This window comes from Danio aesculapii, chromosome 2 (assembly GCF_903798145.1).
Source record: "Danio aesculapii chromosome 2, fDanAes4.1, whole genome shotgun sequence".
NCBI lineage: Eukaryota > Metazoa > Chordata > Actinopteri > Cypriniformes > Danionidae > Danio > Danio aesculapii.
This window is the reverse complement of record NC_079436.1, coordinates 31,488,794-31,506,841: the sequence shown is the minus strand read 5'-3', so window position 1 is coordinate 31,506,841 and position 18,048 is coordinate 31,488,794. Positions and strand designations below refer to the sequence as shown.

General features: G+C 36.6%; 1 protein-coding gene across 3 annotated transcripts in view; it reads left to right on the top strand.

The window, feature by feature from the left end:
- The window catches only part of amph (amphiphysin), a 43,914-nt gene that overhangs the window by 19,319 nt on the left and 6,547 nt on the right, over window positions 1-18,048 (top strand). For all 3 annotated transcript variants that reach the window (XM_056477333.1, XM_056477326.1, XM_056477318.1), the window contains exons 5-17: window positions 3,334-3,429; window positions 3,580-3,687; window positions 3,793-3,878; window positions 9,388-9,463; window positions 11,609-11,691; window positions 13,309-13,447; window positions 13,616-13,738; window positions 13,853-13,954; window positions 14,075-14,098; window positions 14,253-14,279; window positions 14,663-14,839; window positions 17,390-17,431; window positions 17,801-17,965. In XM_056477333.1, the coding sequence (XP_056333308.1) occupies window positions 3,334-3,429; window positions 3,580-3,687; window positions 3,793-3,878; window positions 9,388-9,463; window positions 11,609-11,691; window positions 13,309-13,447; window positions 13,616-13,738; window positions 13,853-13,954; window positions 14,075-14,098; window positions 14,253-14,279; window positions 14,663-14,839; window positions 17,390-17,431; window positions 17,801-17,965 (1,248 nt within the window). The remainder of the gene's footprint in view (window positions 1-3,333; window positions 3,430-3,579; window positions 3,688-3,792; window positions 3,879-9,387; window positions 9,464-11,608; window positions 11,692-13,308; window positions 13,448-13,615; window positions 13,739-13,852; window positions 13,955-14,074; window positions 14,099-14,252; window positions 14,280-14,662; window positions 14,840-17,389; window positions 17,432-17,800; window positions 17,966-18,048) is intronic.

The following is an 18,048-nucleotide window of genomic DNA, read 5'->3' as shown; positions in this document are numbered from 1 at the left end:
AATATTCTAATAATATTTTACACACAGTTGAAGTCAGAATAATTAGCCCCCCTTTTGATTTTTTTTCTTTTTTAAATATTTCGTAAATGATGTTTAACAGAGCAAGGAAATTTTAATAGTATGTCTGATAATATTTTTTCTTCTGGAGAGTCTTATTTGTTTTATTTTGGCTAGAAAATAAAAAAGCAGTTTTAAATTTTTATTTTATATAATTTTTATTTTTATAATAATAATATATTTTTTTTCGAAAGGTTATAGAACAAACCATCATTATACAGTAAATTGCCTAATTACCCTAACCTGCCTAATTAGCCTAACCTGCCTAACCTAATTAACCTCTGATTGTGTTTATTAGTGTTATATAAATAAAATTGACATTGACAAACTATCGTGATACAGTACAATGATGTGCCTAATTACCCTAACTTGCCTAATGAACCTAGTTAAGCCTTTAAATGTCACTTTAAGCTGTATAGAGATGTCTTGAAAAATATCTAGTCAAATATTATTTACTGTCATCATGGCAAAGATAAAATAAATCAGTTATTGGAGATGAGTTATTAAAACTATTATGTTTAGAAATGTGTTGGAAAAATTCTCGCTGTTAAACAGAAATCGGGGAAAAAATAAACAGGTGGGCTAATAATTCAGGGGGGCTAATAATTCTGACTTCAACTGTATATAATAATGATATTAATATTAATAATAAAACAATCCACTATTTTATTTTATTCTAAATGTGTTATATTATAGGCAACACATTTTAAATAATTGTAATATGTTTTAATTTTGCTGTTTTTATTTTTTAATACATTTAATTTAACCAATTAGGTACTTCTGTCAAATTAATAAAAAAAATAATAAAAAGATTTACCAACCTCAAATTTTAATAAGTGTGTACGTAGTATAAATTATGTGTATATAGTGTACAATTAACCTAGTTAAGCCATTAAATAGTGTATGGGCATTTATTGTGTATGGCCACACAGCCAAAGCACTTCACAATCATTAGAGGGGGGTCTCTTCACACCACCACCAGTGTGCAGCATCCACTTGGATAATGCGACTGCAGCCACAGGACAGTGGTGCCAGGTCGCTCACCACACACCAGGAGGAGAGACCGTGATAGAGCCAATTCAGTGGATGGGGATGATTGGGAGGCCATAAAGGTTAAGGGCCAATGGAAGGAATTTTGCCAGGACACCAGGGTTACACCCCTACTCTTTACGAGAAGTGCCAGGGGATTTTTAATGACCACAAACAATCAGAACCTCGATTTAACATCTCATCCAAAAGACAGCACGCACTGACAGTATGGTGTCACCTTCACTTTTACTGGGGTATTAGGACTCACACAGATCACAGCTTGAGCGCCCCCTGCTGGCCTCACTAACACCACTTCCAACAGCAACCTAGTTTTCTCCCATCCAGGTACTGACCAGACTCATTCCTGCTTCAGTGAGTAACCGGTCTTGGGCTGCAGGGTGATGTGGCTGAGGCAATAATATTATTAACAATTATCAGGGCAAAGACAGATGAAAAGAGATATTAGATATTGAAGAAATTAGATATTTAAACTATTTTTAAAAATGTTAAAAATGTGTTGGAAAATCTGTATGTGTGTGTATATAAAGCTGTTTAACATTTTATAACACCTTTTTAACAGCAGAGAATGTTACATATGGACAGCTTTTTATCTTGACAGTGATCGTAAGTTCATCTGTCAAACTGATGATTTCACTAAACAAGAAAAAAAATAATAAATCAACCCTCGCATCTGTAAACATAGATGATGTGGTTTGAGGGAGTGAGTTATTAATAGTGGATAATGGCATATGTCATTTGTAGTATGAGAGTGAGGCTGTGACTCAACACTGTCCTCAGAGGGTTTCAATTTAATTTAGCCAAGGACGCTGGTTTTTGTTTACTCGCACCTCACCGAGGGAGCAGAGCGATGATTTTAGCTTCCTGAGTCTGATTCGCATCCTCTGTAAATGAGTAAGAGCGTAATTAGATTTTAATTTCCCTACTGCTGAATCATAAATCCAACACCTAAACTCATCTGTTTATGTTGCAGAAGCTGCAGAATAACAATTAAGCCAAGACACTGTAGGTGAATAGGGTTTAAAATATTAATAGTCACCTTTACACTTCCCCAGTTGATTGATTTAAGAATCACGAACATTTTATGCATTACTGTTCTAAAATGTTATATTTAACTATGCAAATGAGGTATTATTTCATTAAATATCGACATTTCTATACAGATAGCTGAACATTATTTGAAGTCACATTTAAAATTCTTCTCTTTTGCCTTTTGTGCATATTTTGAGTATTTCTTTTTATAACACTTTTTTTTTTAGAAACATAAATTTTTAATATTTTTGTGGAATAAAATGTACACTCACCCGCCACTTTTTTAGATACAACAGGTCCAACTGCTTGTTAATGCAAGTTTCTAATCAGCCAATCACATTGCAGCAACTCAATGCATTTAGGCATTTAGACATGGTCAAGACGATCTGCTGCAGTTAAAACCGAGCATCAGAATGGGGAAGAAAGGTGATTTACTTTGAAAGTGGCATGGTTGTTGGTGACAGACGGGCTGGTCTGAGTATTTCAGAAACTGCAGATCTACTGGGATTTTCACGCACTCTTTCACGCAATCTCTGTAAAACCCTTCAGAATACATATCAGATATTATCTGTAAAACTGTAAAGTGTAAAATAAACTGTAAGTACGGCTGAACTGGAGATTTATTGTTCAGTGCAGAAGAAAAAAATTATTTTGAGAAAACGGGCTTTAAAATGTATATTGTATATGAAACAAACACATATTGATAAAGTGCAACTAAGTACACATCAAAATTATAGTTCTTTTACTCACCCTTTACTTGTTTAAAATCTTTATTAGTTTCTTTCTTCTGTTGAAATGTAAAGACATTGTGAAGAAAGCTGGAAACCTGTAACCTGTATTTATTTTCCTTACTATGGAAGTCAATGATTACCTGTTTATAGCTTACTTCAAAATATCTTCTTCTGTGTTCAACAACATAAAGAAACTCATAAAGATTTAAAACCAATTGAGGGTGAGTAAATAGAGTCAATTTTCATTTGGGGAAAACGATACCTTTAAAAGTGTATTTTGGACGTTTTCTTTACAATGAAAAACACCTTTATGAAAATCCCCAAATGTAGAGACAGACAGGTGCAGGAAACAACAGTGTTTTGCCTGCAGTGTCTCTCCTTAAAGCCTTGTGAAGTAGATTGTGTGTTAAAGCCCTCACAATGAGGTGTGTTAATCTGGCTGATGTCTGTCCCGTCTCGTTCGCAGAACTGTGACGCTCTGTGGGAGGACTTCCATCAGAAACTGGTGGACTCCACCATCAACACGCTGGAAACATATCTGACTCAGTTCCCAGATCTCAAGGTGTCGTTCTACTCGTGAATTCATTTTAAATAATGTATTCATATTTTCATGAGCCAAAGCATTTAGGCTGAAGCATGTGCCAGAGCTGTGAATAAGTCCATTGAGCTGAAGCGTAACCATCGTAACCACAAGTGTTTTTCCCCCCTCCAGATGCGCGTGGCGAAGAGAAGCAGGAAGTTAATTGACTATGACAGTGCGCGGCACCATCTTGAGACTCTTCAGACTTCAACCATGAGGAATGACAAGAGGATTGCAAAAGTAATTGAGTCTTTTTGCTTGTCCTGAACACTATTTGTAGTTGTGTACTACTTTTGTAACTGCTATCTCTGATTGAACCTATGTGTCATATCTGTGTGCATGTAGGCTGAAGAGGACTTGAAAAAGGCCCAGAGGGTTTTTGATGATCTCAATGTTGGCCTGCAGGATGAGCTGCCCACACTTTGGGATAGGTGAGACATTTTAAGATTGGCTATTGCAATTTAAGGTTAAACACAGGGGCGCTTCTAGAGGGTGGCTAGTATCCCCGTCTCAATAAGCTTGGTCACTCTTTTTGGTTACTCTTCTACATTTCGTCGACTTCTACACTTGGAAGAGTGGATTAATGGAATAGTGACATTAAAGCTCCCATGAAACTAAAATAAAATGTTTTAGATGTTACTATTAGTATTGTTCGTTTTTAGGACATCTACATGCTAGCACACATTTGCGCTTAGAAGATATAAACATGTAAAGCTTGTAGCTCGTCACTTCCGCTCAAATAGATTAATGGTTTTATTCACGTCACCTCATACTTCAGTTTCTCATCAAATCGTGACCAATCAAATGCTCTCTAGTATCTGGCATGATACTATAAATTTACTATACAAGTACATTTTTCTAAAGCCAAACAATAAGACAATTCCTGCAACTACTGTCCAAAATGCGGGCTTTCTGTATTTTTCCAAAAACAAGCTTTTATAAGGTTTGCATGTAATAAACTAATGTATTATTATATTATATTATATTATATTATATTATATTATATTATATTATATTATATTATTCTATTTAAATATTTAGAATACACAGTTTGACATTTGGGTATATCCTGTTTTAATGCTCCCAAAAATGTTCAACGAAAGGACACTTCCATCAACAATGATATAGAGTTCCTGTCTCTTTATTGCATTTTCCGCATTGATCAGAAAAGTTTATATCAAATTTGTGTTTGTAATTCAGTAATTCAGACGCCCCACATTTGATGCGCTTGTGATCAACCACTCTTACTGGCAGAGCTATGAGAAAAACTAACCGCTCATGGCTGTTTTTTAAAAGAGGAGGGATTACACTAAATCCCGCCCTCTTTTCATATTTCAGTTGAGATTACGTCAAACATCAAATAAAAATGCACATTTCAAAGCACAAGCCTAATCAACAAGCCCGAATATGCTTATAATAAGTGGACATGGCAACACTGCAAGCATGAACATGGTACGAGGAATCTGTTGTCCATACTTTTGTTCAAATTGCATGATGCATTAAACCAATGGTCTCAAACTCAATTCCTAGAAGTCCGCAGTTTAGCATAGTTTAGCTCCAACCACCTCCAACTCACACCTGCTTAATAGTCTCTAGTAGTCTTGAACACCTTGATTAGTTGGATCAGCTGTGTTTGATTAGGGTTGGAGCAAATCTGTGCAGAGCTGCGGCCCTCCAGGAATCCAGTTTGAGATCTATGCATTGAACACTTAAAAAAATTACGTTTACTGTTTATCCAAACTACTTTTTTTAAAATTAGATGAAACAAAAACACAATTATTGAGTTTTTTAGCCACAACTTAATTGTTTTATGTTAAATGCAGTTAAATTTGTAAAAAAACTAATTTGTTAATTAATTCCTTCATGTTGTCCAAACACAAATCGATTGTCTGTTACAGGTAATGTTTAATAGTTGGGTAATTTATTTCACTAATTTGAAAACTGTTAAACATCATGACATAGAAACATGTTGAATTTACGGTTAGTAAGAAATTGTAAAACATGTGCTGGAATAGTTGGTGGTTCATTCCGCTGTGGTGACCTCTTAAATAGAGACTAAGCCGAAGGAAAATGAATGAATGAATGAATGAATGAATGAATGAATGAAATTGTATGTTCGATTTAGGATGACACTAAACTCATACACTACACGGCTGAGTGTATAATTGCATAAGAATATATAAGTGTGTCATTTGGGACACAACTGTTGTCAACTATATGCATTTGTCAACTATATGCATGGGTATGTTTACCTGTCAATGATATGCAATAAACAAACAAAAAAGGCAAACCTTTTTTGTTTGTTTATTGCATATCATTGACAGGTAAACATACCAATAGAGAGCTTAAGTTGTCTCATTCTGATGGTTCTGGTTGTACATTTTTTTTCTTTGTAGGTCATGTTTTGACCCCTTCATATACAACATTATATGCAAGTCTAGCACAAAAATAAGACATCAATCTCTTATATAACCAAAGCTATGCTGTATCATACCCAGCATAATTATTGTACTCACAGAGAGGTGTCAGTTATATTTAAAGCCTGGTGGTGGCCTGACAATACAAGGCTCTGGCCGATAATATTGATCTCATTTGACCAAAGGCCTTTCTGCAATGTACATGTACATCCAGTGTTCCCGATTTATCCATTAGTTGCACAGCATGCTAGCTGGGAACACTCATGCCATGTCGTTTCTGCTGTTGCATGTAGTAGAAGAGGTAAGGTGCTGATTTCTCCATATTTTAAAAATGAATAGAATATACTGCAAGTTAAAAGCTAAGTGTTAAAAAAAATAGGGCAAATTTATCAACTGTAAATTCATGTTGATTGAATGTTATTTGTCTTGTTGGAAAAATACTTGCTTTTTGTGCAGTATAGCAATAGATTGTCTGACTTTAGCTAATCTGGATTTTTAAAGGATCTCTGCGGTAGTAAACTGTGTGGGTTGAAGGGAATGTGTCATTTTTTTGCATTTTCGATGTAACCTGCATTTACACTGCAGATCTTGATGGTCAATTTTGATTTTGTAACTGTATCCAATTTTTTTGCTGACCTGCTTACATCATCTTTTAAAAGTGACTAAAATCCGATCGTCTGTATTTATACAGCACACGGCAAAGGCACAATGACCAGGAAAAAAAAAAAGAGCAGGCGCTGACTGACAGCTGATAATAAAAGAGCTCTCTTTTCTCCATTCCTGTTTTCAATGTGTTCACAGGGTTTAAATATTTTAAATTCTTTTTGACAAGCTGTTTTACTATAGTTTATGACAGAAAAGTTCTCATTTTGCTATCTTCTTTTAATCTAGGCATTTTTAAACTAGTAGGCATATTAATGTAATGTCCATTGTGTGATTTATGCAGGCAACGTATACCACAGTTTTATAATAGTTTATATTGGTTACGTGGCGGATGTTGCACACTCTTTCTCTCTCTCGTTAACATGCTTAAATACTTGTGCTACATGACAATATAAAAGCTTTTTTAGTCCACGTGTATGAGATTCAAGATTTGGGAGCTGAAGTCTGTTCCGAAATGAAAGCGTCAGAGTTGACGTCATTAGCTAAGGTTGTTAATGACCCGCGACTTGCATTGACAGGTGAAAATCCGATCTACCTGCTTACACTGTAGACACGAGGGCATGAATCCGATTCATATCGGATAAATTTTCACATAGGCCATAGAACAAGGCCTGAATCTGATTTGAGTAAATTGGAATCCATGTGATATTTTCCTGCTTACACGTACATGAGCCATATTTAATCTGTGCCACATGGGAGAAAATAAATAATAAAAACTTTGGAATTGAGTCACTTATTCAGTCATATTCTAAATGTTTCCCAAAATAAAATATATTGTGTTCAAAGAGGAAAAAAAGTTTAGAACATATTTTAGAGCAGTAATCATAATACAGTGATAGCATAAAACTGTGATATTTTTATCCAAGGTTATCATACCATCAGAATCTTATACCAACCCATGCCTAGATGATAACAGCAGGACTGGTGCGATAAATGTGATAACCCATCATAAATATGCTGATTTACACAACAGGAATAATTTTTTCATCATTTTTTTTCAAAGTGATCAGAATGTAAGTGTCTAGAATTAGTCATCAGTTTATTTTCTTTTATAGTAAAGAACCATAACAAGGTGCAACAGATAAAAAGTGATTTTAAATACATAAATGCAAGTGAATTAAATGCTATGTTATTGTTTCGAAAATACAATACTTTATTATAATAAATATTAATCAATTTTGTGTGAACTACGCCTTTAGCTAACTTTATTGATATTTTGAGTGTTGATTGATTGTGATTGTAATACAAGTAATGTGTCTGTATGTAGTAATGTGTGTTTAGGTTGTGGTGAATATGCTCTGGTAAGCAGTGTGTTGTTTTGAGCTGAGCGGGTCTGTCTGCTCACTGGAGCAACAGTATGGTTATATAATACATCCAATCGGCAGCTTCCTCTCTGTACCAGCCCTGCAGCTACGCTCATTTCAGCACAGGCCAGTGAGAAAAGGGGCTGAGATACATTTATTACTGTCGCAGACGTCAAAAAAACCTGTCACTATTTATTATTTAGAATTTTAGGGTTATTTTCAAGTGTGGACTGGAGTATTTTAGTTTTGAGTGGTGACTTACATGCATGAATTCTGATGTGGTGGTTTATTAAGGATTAAAATGTCTTTAATGGTGTAGTTCAGCCCAAAATGAACATTTATTCGCTATTTACTCACCCTTAAGTGGTTTCAAAGCTTTTCACAAGTGCTTAAATAATTTCAAATGTTTCTTTTTTGTATTTTGAAATAAGATCATTGACTACCCGGTTTCCAGTTTTCTTCAGAATAGCTCTTTTGTGTTCAAGAGAAGAGGGAAGCTCGAACAGGTTACTTACAAGTGAAGAGTGAGTAAATAATGACAGAATTTTCAGCTTTTTAATGGAACTACCGCTTTAATGTATTGCTTAGGTAATAATGTTTAAAAGGAAAGTTCACCCCAAAATTCTGCCATCATTTACTCACTCAATATCTTTTGAGTCCAACAGAAGAAAGAAACCAAAATAGGTTTCAACCAAAGGAAGGCTGGGTAAATTAGCACAGAATTTTCCTTTTTGGGTGAACTATCTATTTAAGGTTCAGACAAGTTTGTGCTTGTGCAACACATTTGCCTTTAGATGTGCTTTCCTGTTTTTTATCATAGATTTTCATAAGAAACATTCTAGGGATTTTCACACTCCACTAAACCTTGTGTTTTTATCTTTTTAAACCCTGCTTTTAGCCCCTGGCCTAGGAACATTTTACACTTTCAATTTTATAAGCACGGTTAGCACTATGTTTTAACCACTGCTCCACTGAAAATATGTCAGTTGGTATTAAGAAGAGGCTTTTTTTTGTTCTAACCTTTATAATACGACAAGTCCATTAAGAAAGAGAGCTTAGTAGCAGTTTATAATATAGGCAATATTAATATAAGGATACACAATGTTATTTATGTGAACAGGTCACAATTAATGGCACTGGCATTACAAATATGCAAATAAGGATGTTAACCCAGGGATTACCCATTTACTCTGCTAAAATTCTCTATCAGTCATTTTAAGGTCTATTTTAAAGAGAAAAGATATATAAATATATATATATATATATATATATATATATATATATATATATATATATATATATATATATATATATATATATAAATATATATATATATATATATATATATATATATATATAAATATATATATATATATATATATATATATATATATATATATATATATATATATATATGCACAAAGTCTTCACATCGTTATTCTCCATCTGTTTTTTTGCTTCTTTTTTTTTTACATTCTCCAGATGCTTGTTCAACACATTGTGCACTTGTTGGATGCTGGAGCCTAATTATTATTCCTCTCCTTTCCTCTTTGCAGTCGGGTGGGGTTTTATGTGAGCACCTTCAAGAACGTCTCAAGCCTGGAAGCCCGTTTCCACAGGGAGATTTCTTTTGTGAGTTGGCTTAATTTATAATGCTATGGTCAAACTACAAAATATAAGCCTGATTTGCCACAATCCATTAAATATGAGGTCCAATGGTTATTTATAAATTACATTGGGATGTTAATCGTTTTATTTCATGTTGTGTGTCATAGTGGATGACAATTGGCATTCTAACTAAAAGCATTTGTAAAAAAGTTTCATTACATCTATGATGTTGACCGATAGAACAGGACCTCTTCTATACATGGCTTTCAAACATGCCGAATTAAAAGACACATGGTGGTATTAGTGCTGCTATACTGTAGCAGGAATTATACAAATGAAGATGTTTCCTTTACTTGGTAGTTCCAATTTCTCAATGACTTAATGCATCTCATTAAAGATGCACAATGATTGGTCAAGAATGTAGTCTCATGTGTTTTTGTCCATGATTTAACAAGAATTTAGAAGTCCAAATCACATAATCTGACAATGACTATAGTAACAGATGGAAATGTTGCTGCATAAAGCTATAGAACATGACATTTCTGTCACAAACAATAAAAAAACTGGGTGCTCGGGAAACACAAAGACGATGTTCCTCTTTGTGAGTCATAGTTCTTTCTAGTCGCATGAGTATCCTGGGACTGACATCCTGACTACAGTTCCTGCTGCATGAGGGCTTTATTAGAGCCGTCACAGGCTGCTGTGTTTTCAAGGATGGTTTATGATAAAATTCAAGCATTTATGAAGTCAGTTTAAGAGCTTTCTTTCTTTCAGTTCTCATGCTTTTCTGGATCTCATTTCCGATTCAAGCTGTCCATTGTGCCGCAGCTAAAACTCATGAAAGACAGATATTTCTGTGTATCTGTATTCTAAACAGCAGAAGAGACATTGATAAATCATTCAGGGATATTTATGAGGCTTTTTACCTCTGTAACAATGTAGTTCATCTTTTGAAAATCAGATACCCGAATGTGTAAATTAAACATATAGCTGCTCTTTGAAGTGTCTCACCCTTTGGATAAGTGTAGGTGGAATACTGATATTCATGCTTCATACAGTAAATATGCACATATATTTTAGCAGTTGTTCAGTGTGAGATTAAAAAAATTAATCTTTCATTTTCTGAAATGAGAGTGTTTTTAAGTGCATTAATTCTACTGTTAGAGAGACAAGTGAATGCTTGTGTTTTCTTTTAGATCCACACATTCCATTTATCATTTGGCAGTTTATCCGTCATTCTGAGTCCACGCTGAAGGTTGTACTGTTTCAACAATGAACTCTACATGGTATATTGTGTTTATTATTAGACACAGCATGTGGCCGTCAGTGGGCATCAGTGCATTGTTAAAGACTTACATTGCCAGAAGGGGCATTCAGTGCAGCTCGGTACTGAAGCTACTGCAAAGATCTGCTCTGTTTGTGCAAGCGTGACCAGCACTGAGGTCAATGCATCTCTGCAGTGACGTGCTTTTTTGTCTTCTAATTATTATTTTTGTTGTAGTACAAACCGTTTCCCTTCATTTTACATTCAAAACACTTTGAAATCATTTGAGCATTAATTGTTTATGATGGTGATTACGAATTATAATTTTGAAAAATATTGTGATTTACATACTTTTTATTACCAATCACGTGATAATGTCCGAGTTCAAAGACATGCAATTAATATAAATAGCAATGAACCCTCTTCACAAGACTGTTATGACATGTTTAATGGTCAACATAATCTTAAATCATTGAACGGTTTTAATATTTAGATTTTTTTTTTTACTTATGTACATTTATATGTATTTACACATGTATTATCATCTTTGCATCAATTTACAAAAAAAACAAGTTACCGCTCATGTGAGGTGTCTATGGCCAGGACAGTTAATGTGACGTTGTTCCCTCTTCTGTCTTTCTTCATCAGTCTCTCACAATTTTTTTCCTTTTTCTAAAATCTTAACACCATCATCATGGAGTTTCTTTTATTATTCAGATAATAGGATTGTAAAAAAAATATTTGTTGTGCTCTCCTATTCACTGCGCTTTAAGTTTACCCAACTATGATGACTTCCACTAATAGTAATACATAAATGTGAAAAGGGTCTATAAGCAATAGCACTACCATACCTAAATAAGTAATTTTTGGTTTACATTTATTTTTTCTCTATGTTTTGGATCCAGCTCTGTCATAAGCTGTATGAAGTAATGAATAAGCTCGCTGAACAACACTCAGACAAAATGTTCACGATTCAAGGAGCACCCAGGTAAGAAACCTCCATTAACCTCCATCCCCAGAAAGTACAGTGTACTGTATATTATAGTAGAACTGATGGTTCTCTGTAGTAGACATAGGCCCAATCCCAATTCTACCCCTCAGCCCTTCCCTTTACCCCTCGTTTTGCACATTCACATGAAGGTGTAGAGGTGTCCTAATTTTCTTTAGCTTGAAGGCGTAGGGCTAAGGGGAAGGGCTAGATACCCCTTAAAACAAAGATTTTTCAGGGCCAAACTCAAAATCAAGGGGTAAAAAAAATTTCCCAGAAAACACCATCTACAACGGTAGCATGGCTGCACACGGAAGTAAAGAGATGCACAAATTAGTATTTTTTTGTCATTATTATGAATTTTTACAACAAACAAGCATATTTTTGATACATTCATAACAGCGTTCGTGTTTTACCGTCATGCTTTAAAAAAAAATGCTAAAATAAAAACCGCTAAATTTCGCTATCTATAATCCATAATAATAACTCCTGTACAGTAGTCTCACAACATTCTTACACTCGAATACCCTGTCAGAAATGTCTAGTGGCAATGTTATGGTAATGTTGTTTTCGTGTGTTTACATTGATGAATATGGCCACTGTGTAAATGCACAGTACAGTTACGATCTTATTGCCACATGATATTGTTATGATAACATAATACATGCCTTCAGTGATTTCCTGAAGATAAAGACTCATATGAAGCAATCTCATATGAAGCAAGAGATTGCGATGATATATGATGACGTGTGCAGGTGTTGTGGTGGTTTCCCATTTCTTAGGGGTAAATTTTGATTCCCTTCCCCTTCACACTCTGTTTCGAGGTGGGGTAGGGGTAGGGGTAGAAAAATAGATGGGCCATAGATTGAAGAATCTTATTTCGTTTAATATCTGTTACAACCTTAACAAATCAAAAGAAAACAAGTGTTACCATAATTGTGCCTTTAAATGCTTACAATTAAACATTTGTATGGTCTGGCTCTGTTTGTGTTCTTCCTGATACAGAGAGAAACGGTAAGTGGAATAGCATATAGACTATCATGTAGGCATTAAGAGTTTTACTTTCTCTTATGTGTTCCTAGTTTAATATAAGGTAACCACTTTAGTGAAAGAACACATTTGAGTAAGTAAATAGCCTGTACAAAATTGATTTGTACTGCAGAAGACCCCATAGCTGAACAGCACTGTGCTTGAGAAAGATGATGATTGTGTTTAGTTTCGTAGACCTTGTTGGTGATTGGTGGTGTCAGAAGCCTTTAGGGGGCAGCTATTTTGAAAAATCCTTGGTTGTTCCTGTATTTAACTATTGCTTTTTGTGATTTCAAAGCTTTGAATGTTCTACATTGTCCAATTTTCTTGAATTGCATCATTATGAAATTAAAATTATAAAGTAGATAATAAGCTGATTGTGATAGAAATCCATTTAAAAGTACTTTGACAAACTCCTGCAAAGTGAGACCAGCTCTTTAACACGTTATATAGCAAAGGCTGAACAGGTTGTTCTCCATAAAAAACTCTATAAAGAAATCTGATAGTGTGTGAATGAAAAAGGTAACAATGCAAGATCCAAAAGACAGTTGTGTTCTTTTAATAGTTGTAGTTTCATTGTGTTGACAGTGACTCTGGGCCCCTGCGATTAGCCAGGACTCCCAGCCCACCTGACGATGAGAGTCCAGACAGCAGCCCAGCAGCCAGTCCTAACCACACACTGAGGCCCACATCTCCTGGCCCACCTCGACCCAAATCACCTTCACAGGTAGAACCAAACTATTCCAAAACACACAGCCTTTGTGATTGTCCAGGTTTTCTGCAATATTTACATTTGCAGTATATTCATGATGTGCAGTACAAATAAGACTTACAATTATTGGTGAGGTTTTGAATTATGAGGTCTAATGCTGCATATGTTGTCTCTTTATATCAGCTGAAGATGGGACCTCCAAAACCACCTCCTCCAAAAGTTACTCCAACCAGGGAGCTTCAACAAGAGCAGATAATCGACCTGTTCGATGGAGGATTTCCAGAGATCAGTGTTACATCACCACAGGTGAGTGAACATTCGCTGTAGTCCTCTGCTACTTCCAAAAACTTATAACCCAATGTCCTTGTCAGGAGTTTTACTACAATTAAAAATTGGATCCATTTTATGTTCTTTCTTAAGCCAAACGAGAGGCCCGGAGAATCTCTTCTGGATCTGGATTTTGATCCATTTAAGCCTGATACCAGTACACCTATTGGGCAGACCCAATCACCTGTATCTCAGGTCCTTCTAACCACCTTGCTTATCAATCATTTCTCTACTTTTAATTAATATGGAGTGTTAATCAGTCAGTAAGTAAGAACATTTTTTGTTTAAATTATTATTTTTTTTTTCTTCACACAGACACTACCTTGGGATCTTTGGACGGTGAGTCTGATATCAAAAGAAGTGGCCTGAATTTAAACTCTTTTGAAGTAATAATTTTGCACTGGCATGAACTGTGATAGTTAGGGTATTTTCATGACAGACCTTGAATTACTCCAGTCAAGCTGACATAAAATACCTCTGATTTCATTTCTAGGGAGATGCTGCACAACCTGCACAGCCCGTAAGTAATGACTGATGAAAGTGTCTCAGTATAAATAAAGTGCAAATGTAATTAAAGTTCATGGTAGAATCAACCCCAGCTTTCAAGACTTATTGGAAAATGGCAGATTACTTCATAAATGTTAATTTATTCATTACTGTTGCAAATTAAATCTGTCTGACATGCCATCCGTGTGACAGCATCTCAGTTTGCACATATTCTTGTACTCTGTTCCTCAAATCAAAAAATTTTTTTCATTATTGTGTCTGTGACAAATCTGTATTCTGTTTTACCCCTTCTGTCTCATGACCCCACTCCCTGTTGGCCCCCATCTTGTTGAGAAAATTTGTTTGAATAGTAAACAGGTTACCTTAGTTAACAAGTTACCTTTCTTTCCTCATCAGGCTACAGATGGTGACTTCACTGCCAACTGGGCAGCTGACTTTGGCTCTTCTGCCACTACGGGTACAGATGAATCTGCAAATACTCAACCTGCAGTGGATGGGCAGGGCTGGCCACCTGCTGATGGTTGGCCTACAGATTCAACACCACAGCCTCAAGGAGAGACGGCCACAGATGAGGTTAGAGTCTGGGATACGGAAAATTATCCTGAGCCAAACCCAGACTGTGATCCCTGTGCTGTGGGGGGTGGCGAGGCCGAACAACAGCATCCAGGACAGGGGCAGGAGGGTGTAGAGGAAGGGCAGACAGACTGGGCAACAAATCAAGTGGAATGGGCAGAAGAAAAGACAGGTTGCGTGTCAGAGGAGGGAGGGGCAGAGGAGACAGTAGGCTTACAAGCAATGCCTGGAATCATTTTCACCAATGAGTTTGGTCAGGAGATTCAGGATCCCATGGAGGGTGCAGGGGCAGATAGTTCCAGATGGGGCCTGTCTAGCCAGGTTGATCTAGATGGATCCGGGTCAGAGTACGAAACTGCTGAAGAATGGGGTGATGTTCCAGGACAAAATGGTGGGTGGGTCAGTGCAGATGATGAGCTTGAATCTACTGAGAATGAGAATGAAGTTGTGGCACCAGAACAAAGTTCTGTGGCCCAAGTGGGCTTTGCAGACTGGGGAAGAGCTGATGGTGTCCCCGAGCAGATTACCCCTGCTGACTCTGGATTTGGCGGTGATGCATTTGCAGCCAACTGGGATCAGCCTGAAGCAGCGCCATGTGTCTCAGAGTTTGAAAAAAGCCCAGGCGAGCTGCTTGCAGACCCAGCTGAAACAGGAGCAGATATGTCTCAAAATGTTCCTGAATCTGCTCTGAGTTTAGACCCTTTTGGCACTGAAAGTAATGATCCATTTGGTACAGGAGATGACCCTTTTGCCACATCAGGGGATGACCCATTCGGCACTGGTAACGATCCATTTGCCACCTCAGATCAAGATCCAAGTGGCTTTTCTGGAAGTGATCCTTTTGCTACAAGTGGCAGTGAACTTTTCGGTACAGAAGAGTTACCAACAGAGAATGTGAAAACTGGGTTTGATTCTGATCCGTTTGCTGAGAGCCAGCCAGAAGGCGAAGGACAGTGGCCAACAGACCCCTTTGCAGCTGGATTCACATCAGACCCTTTTGCTACTGAGGGTGATCAGGACCCATTTGCTAATGAGATCACACCTGATCCTTTTGACAATGAAAGTGGCGGGGATCCATTTAACGAGAATGACCAGGGGTGGGCAAAGGGTTTTGACTCCACTGGGACAAAGGAGACTGGTGGTGATGAAAAAGACTCTGGTGTCTTTGATGACAACACTGGACAAGCCAATGGGTTTGCCCAGTGGGCAGCCTTTCCTCCACCAGCTGCAGACTCCGAAAGCTCCAGTAAAGGCTCCTGGCAGGAGGTGAGCGATAGCAGTGGCTTCTTCTCTTCTGATGGCCAAGGAAACTTCACAGCAGGCTGGCCAGGTGAGGCTGTTCCACCTCAAGACCCCATTGCCTCCTTCCCTGGGCCAAAAGGCAGCTCTAATCCAAAAAGTACTGTTGCAGAGGACCGGGTTATTCACAAAGAGCCAGAGAACTCAGACCTGTCTGAAGATGAAGTCGCAAATCGAAGATACGGAAAGTTATACCAAGAAATAGATACCGAGCTGGAAGAGGTACCTGATTCCTGCCACTGTTAGCTTAGTATAGAGTAGACTACAGCGAGAATACTCCCCTCTTTTCCTGCCTGCAGATGAAGTACCACTTTCCTGCTACAAAACCCTTCGGACCCAGGAACCCTTCCCACTGTCCACAGCCCCAAGACCTGTTCTCCTCTCTCTCCTTTGCTTGCTTTGTTTGTTAGTTCTGCTAATTTCAAGTCCATCTTAGTCTTCCGACTTAGTCTGTGCAATTAAAATACATGTCTTTACGGGTTTAAATACTAATTGCTTATTTAATTCGGTTTAGGTTTCCAACAAGACTTTTAATGGATTTCCTAAGGTAAATGAGAGGTTAGAATGTTGCTCTTTGCAGTAGATTAGAAGAGAAGTCATAATGAAAATGTGAATTACTGTCAATGTGGCCAAAGTGACTGTGCTGAGAATTTTAGCAAAGCTTTTAGTATTCAGAGATTCGGTAATTTATGTGGATTTTCAATTTCTTTTAATGTATTTATTCATTTATTTTTTATTATGTAATACATTCACTTGACATAGAGTTTGTAAAATCAGAATGGGTGGTTTAATCAAGAGTCATTGTCATTATATCTTCTAGTTTATTTAAAAATATCTTCAAGAAAAAGATAAAATAATAATGGATCTCATCATTTTAAACAAAAATCTCCCCCCCAAGTAGTTGGTCCATTTTAAGAAATATCTATAAATATAGAAATACAAAATATTTCTAACTTATTTCTGATGTTACCATGTTTTATCACAGTTTTTCTTTTTACCATTTTTACAACGAATATGCAGATTCGTGTGGTTAAAATAAGAGTGGTTCTGCTTTAATAAGTCTACTGTTGTTTTTATTTTTAATGCTGTGATGACCCCTACTAATTCCTGTTCCTTGAAAGATCCATTAAAATATTTCTCACAAAAATGATTGTTGAACAAAACATTCCTGTCTAACTTAGCTGGGTATATTTCTGCTTTCATATGAGTAAATGTGCTTATTTCTATCCTTTTATTCTCTGTTATTTTTAGGATGCGACAGTCCCAACATTTATGGCTGACTTTGATAAGATGGTGAGTGGATTTCATTTAACTGTTAATGCTTTGCACCATCCCTAAAATAACTCCTCATAATTAATTGCTGTCAGTGGGTATGATGTATATATGTTTCTTGTAATATAATTTTGTTGAGCGCAATCTGTTCTGTTTTGTTGGGAAATATTTTCAAATGCATTTTTATCATGTTCTCCAATGATTGTTGTGCCTCAAATTGTGATTGTACAACATCTACTCATATATCATGGCTTGATTCAAATGTTAGATAACTGCTAGGTCTAATCTGAAAGTGACTGTGGTTTTAAACTTAGTGGATTAGACACTAGTCCAGCGGTAAGGGTATCATTTGGCAAACTTCTTATTGTGTCCTTGTAAATGTACATAAAGCCTGAAGCCGAGGCTGAGGCCCCAGAGAGTGATGTAGCTGAAGGGGAAGGTGAAGCATCTCCAGCCTCAGAACCTGAGGGTGGAGAGGGTCCTGCCACCACTCCTCCAACCGACACACAACCAGAGGAGATAACAGCTTCAAGCCCTCCCGCTGAAACGCCCACTGTGAGTGACAAAGCGTCAAAATTTAACCATCATCAAAAACATTGTCACCACCTCCACCATCATCAGCATCATTGTCATCATTT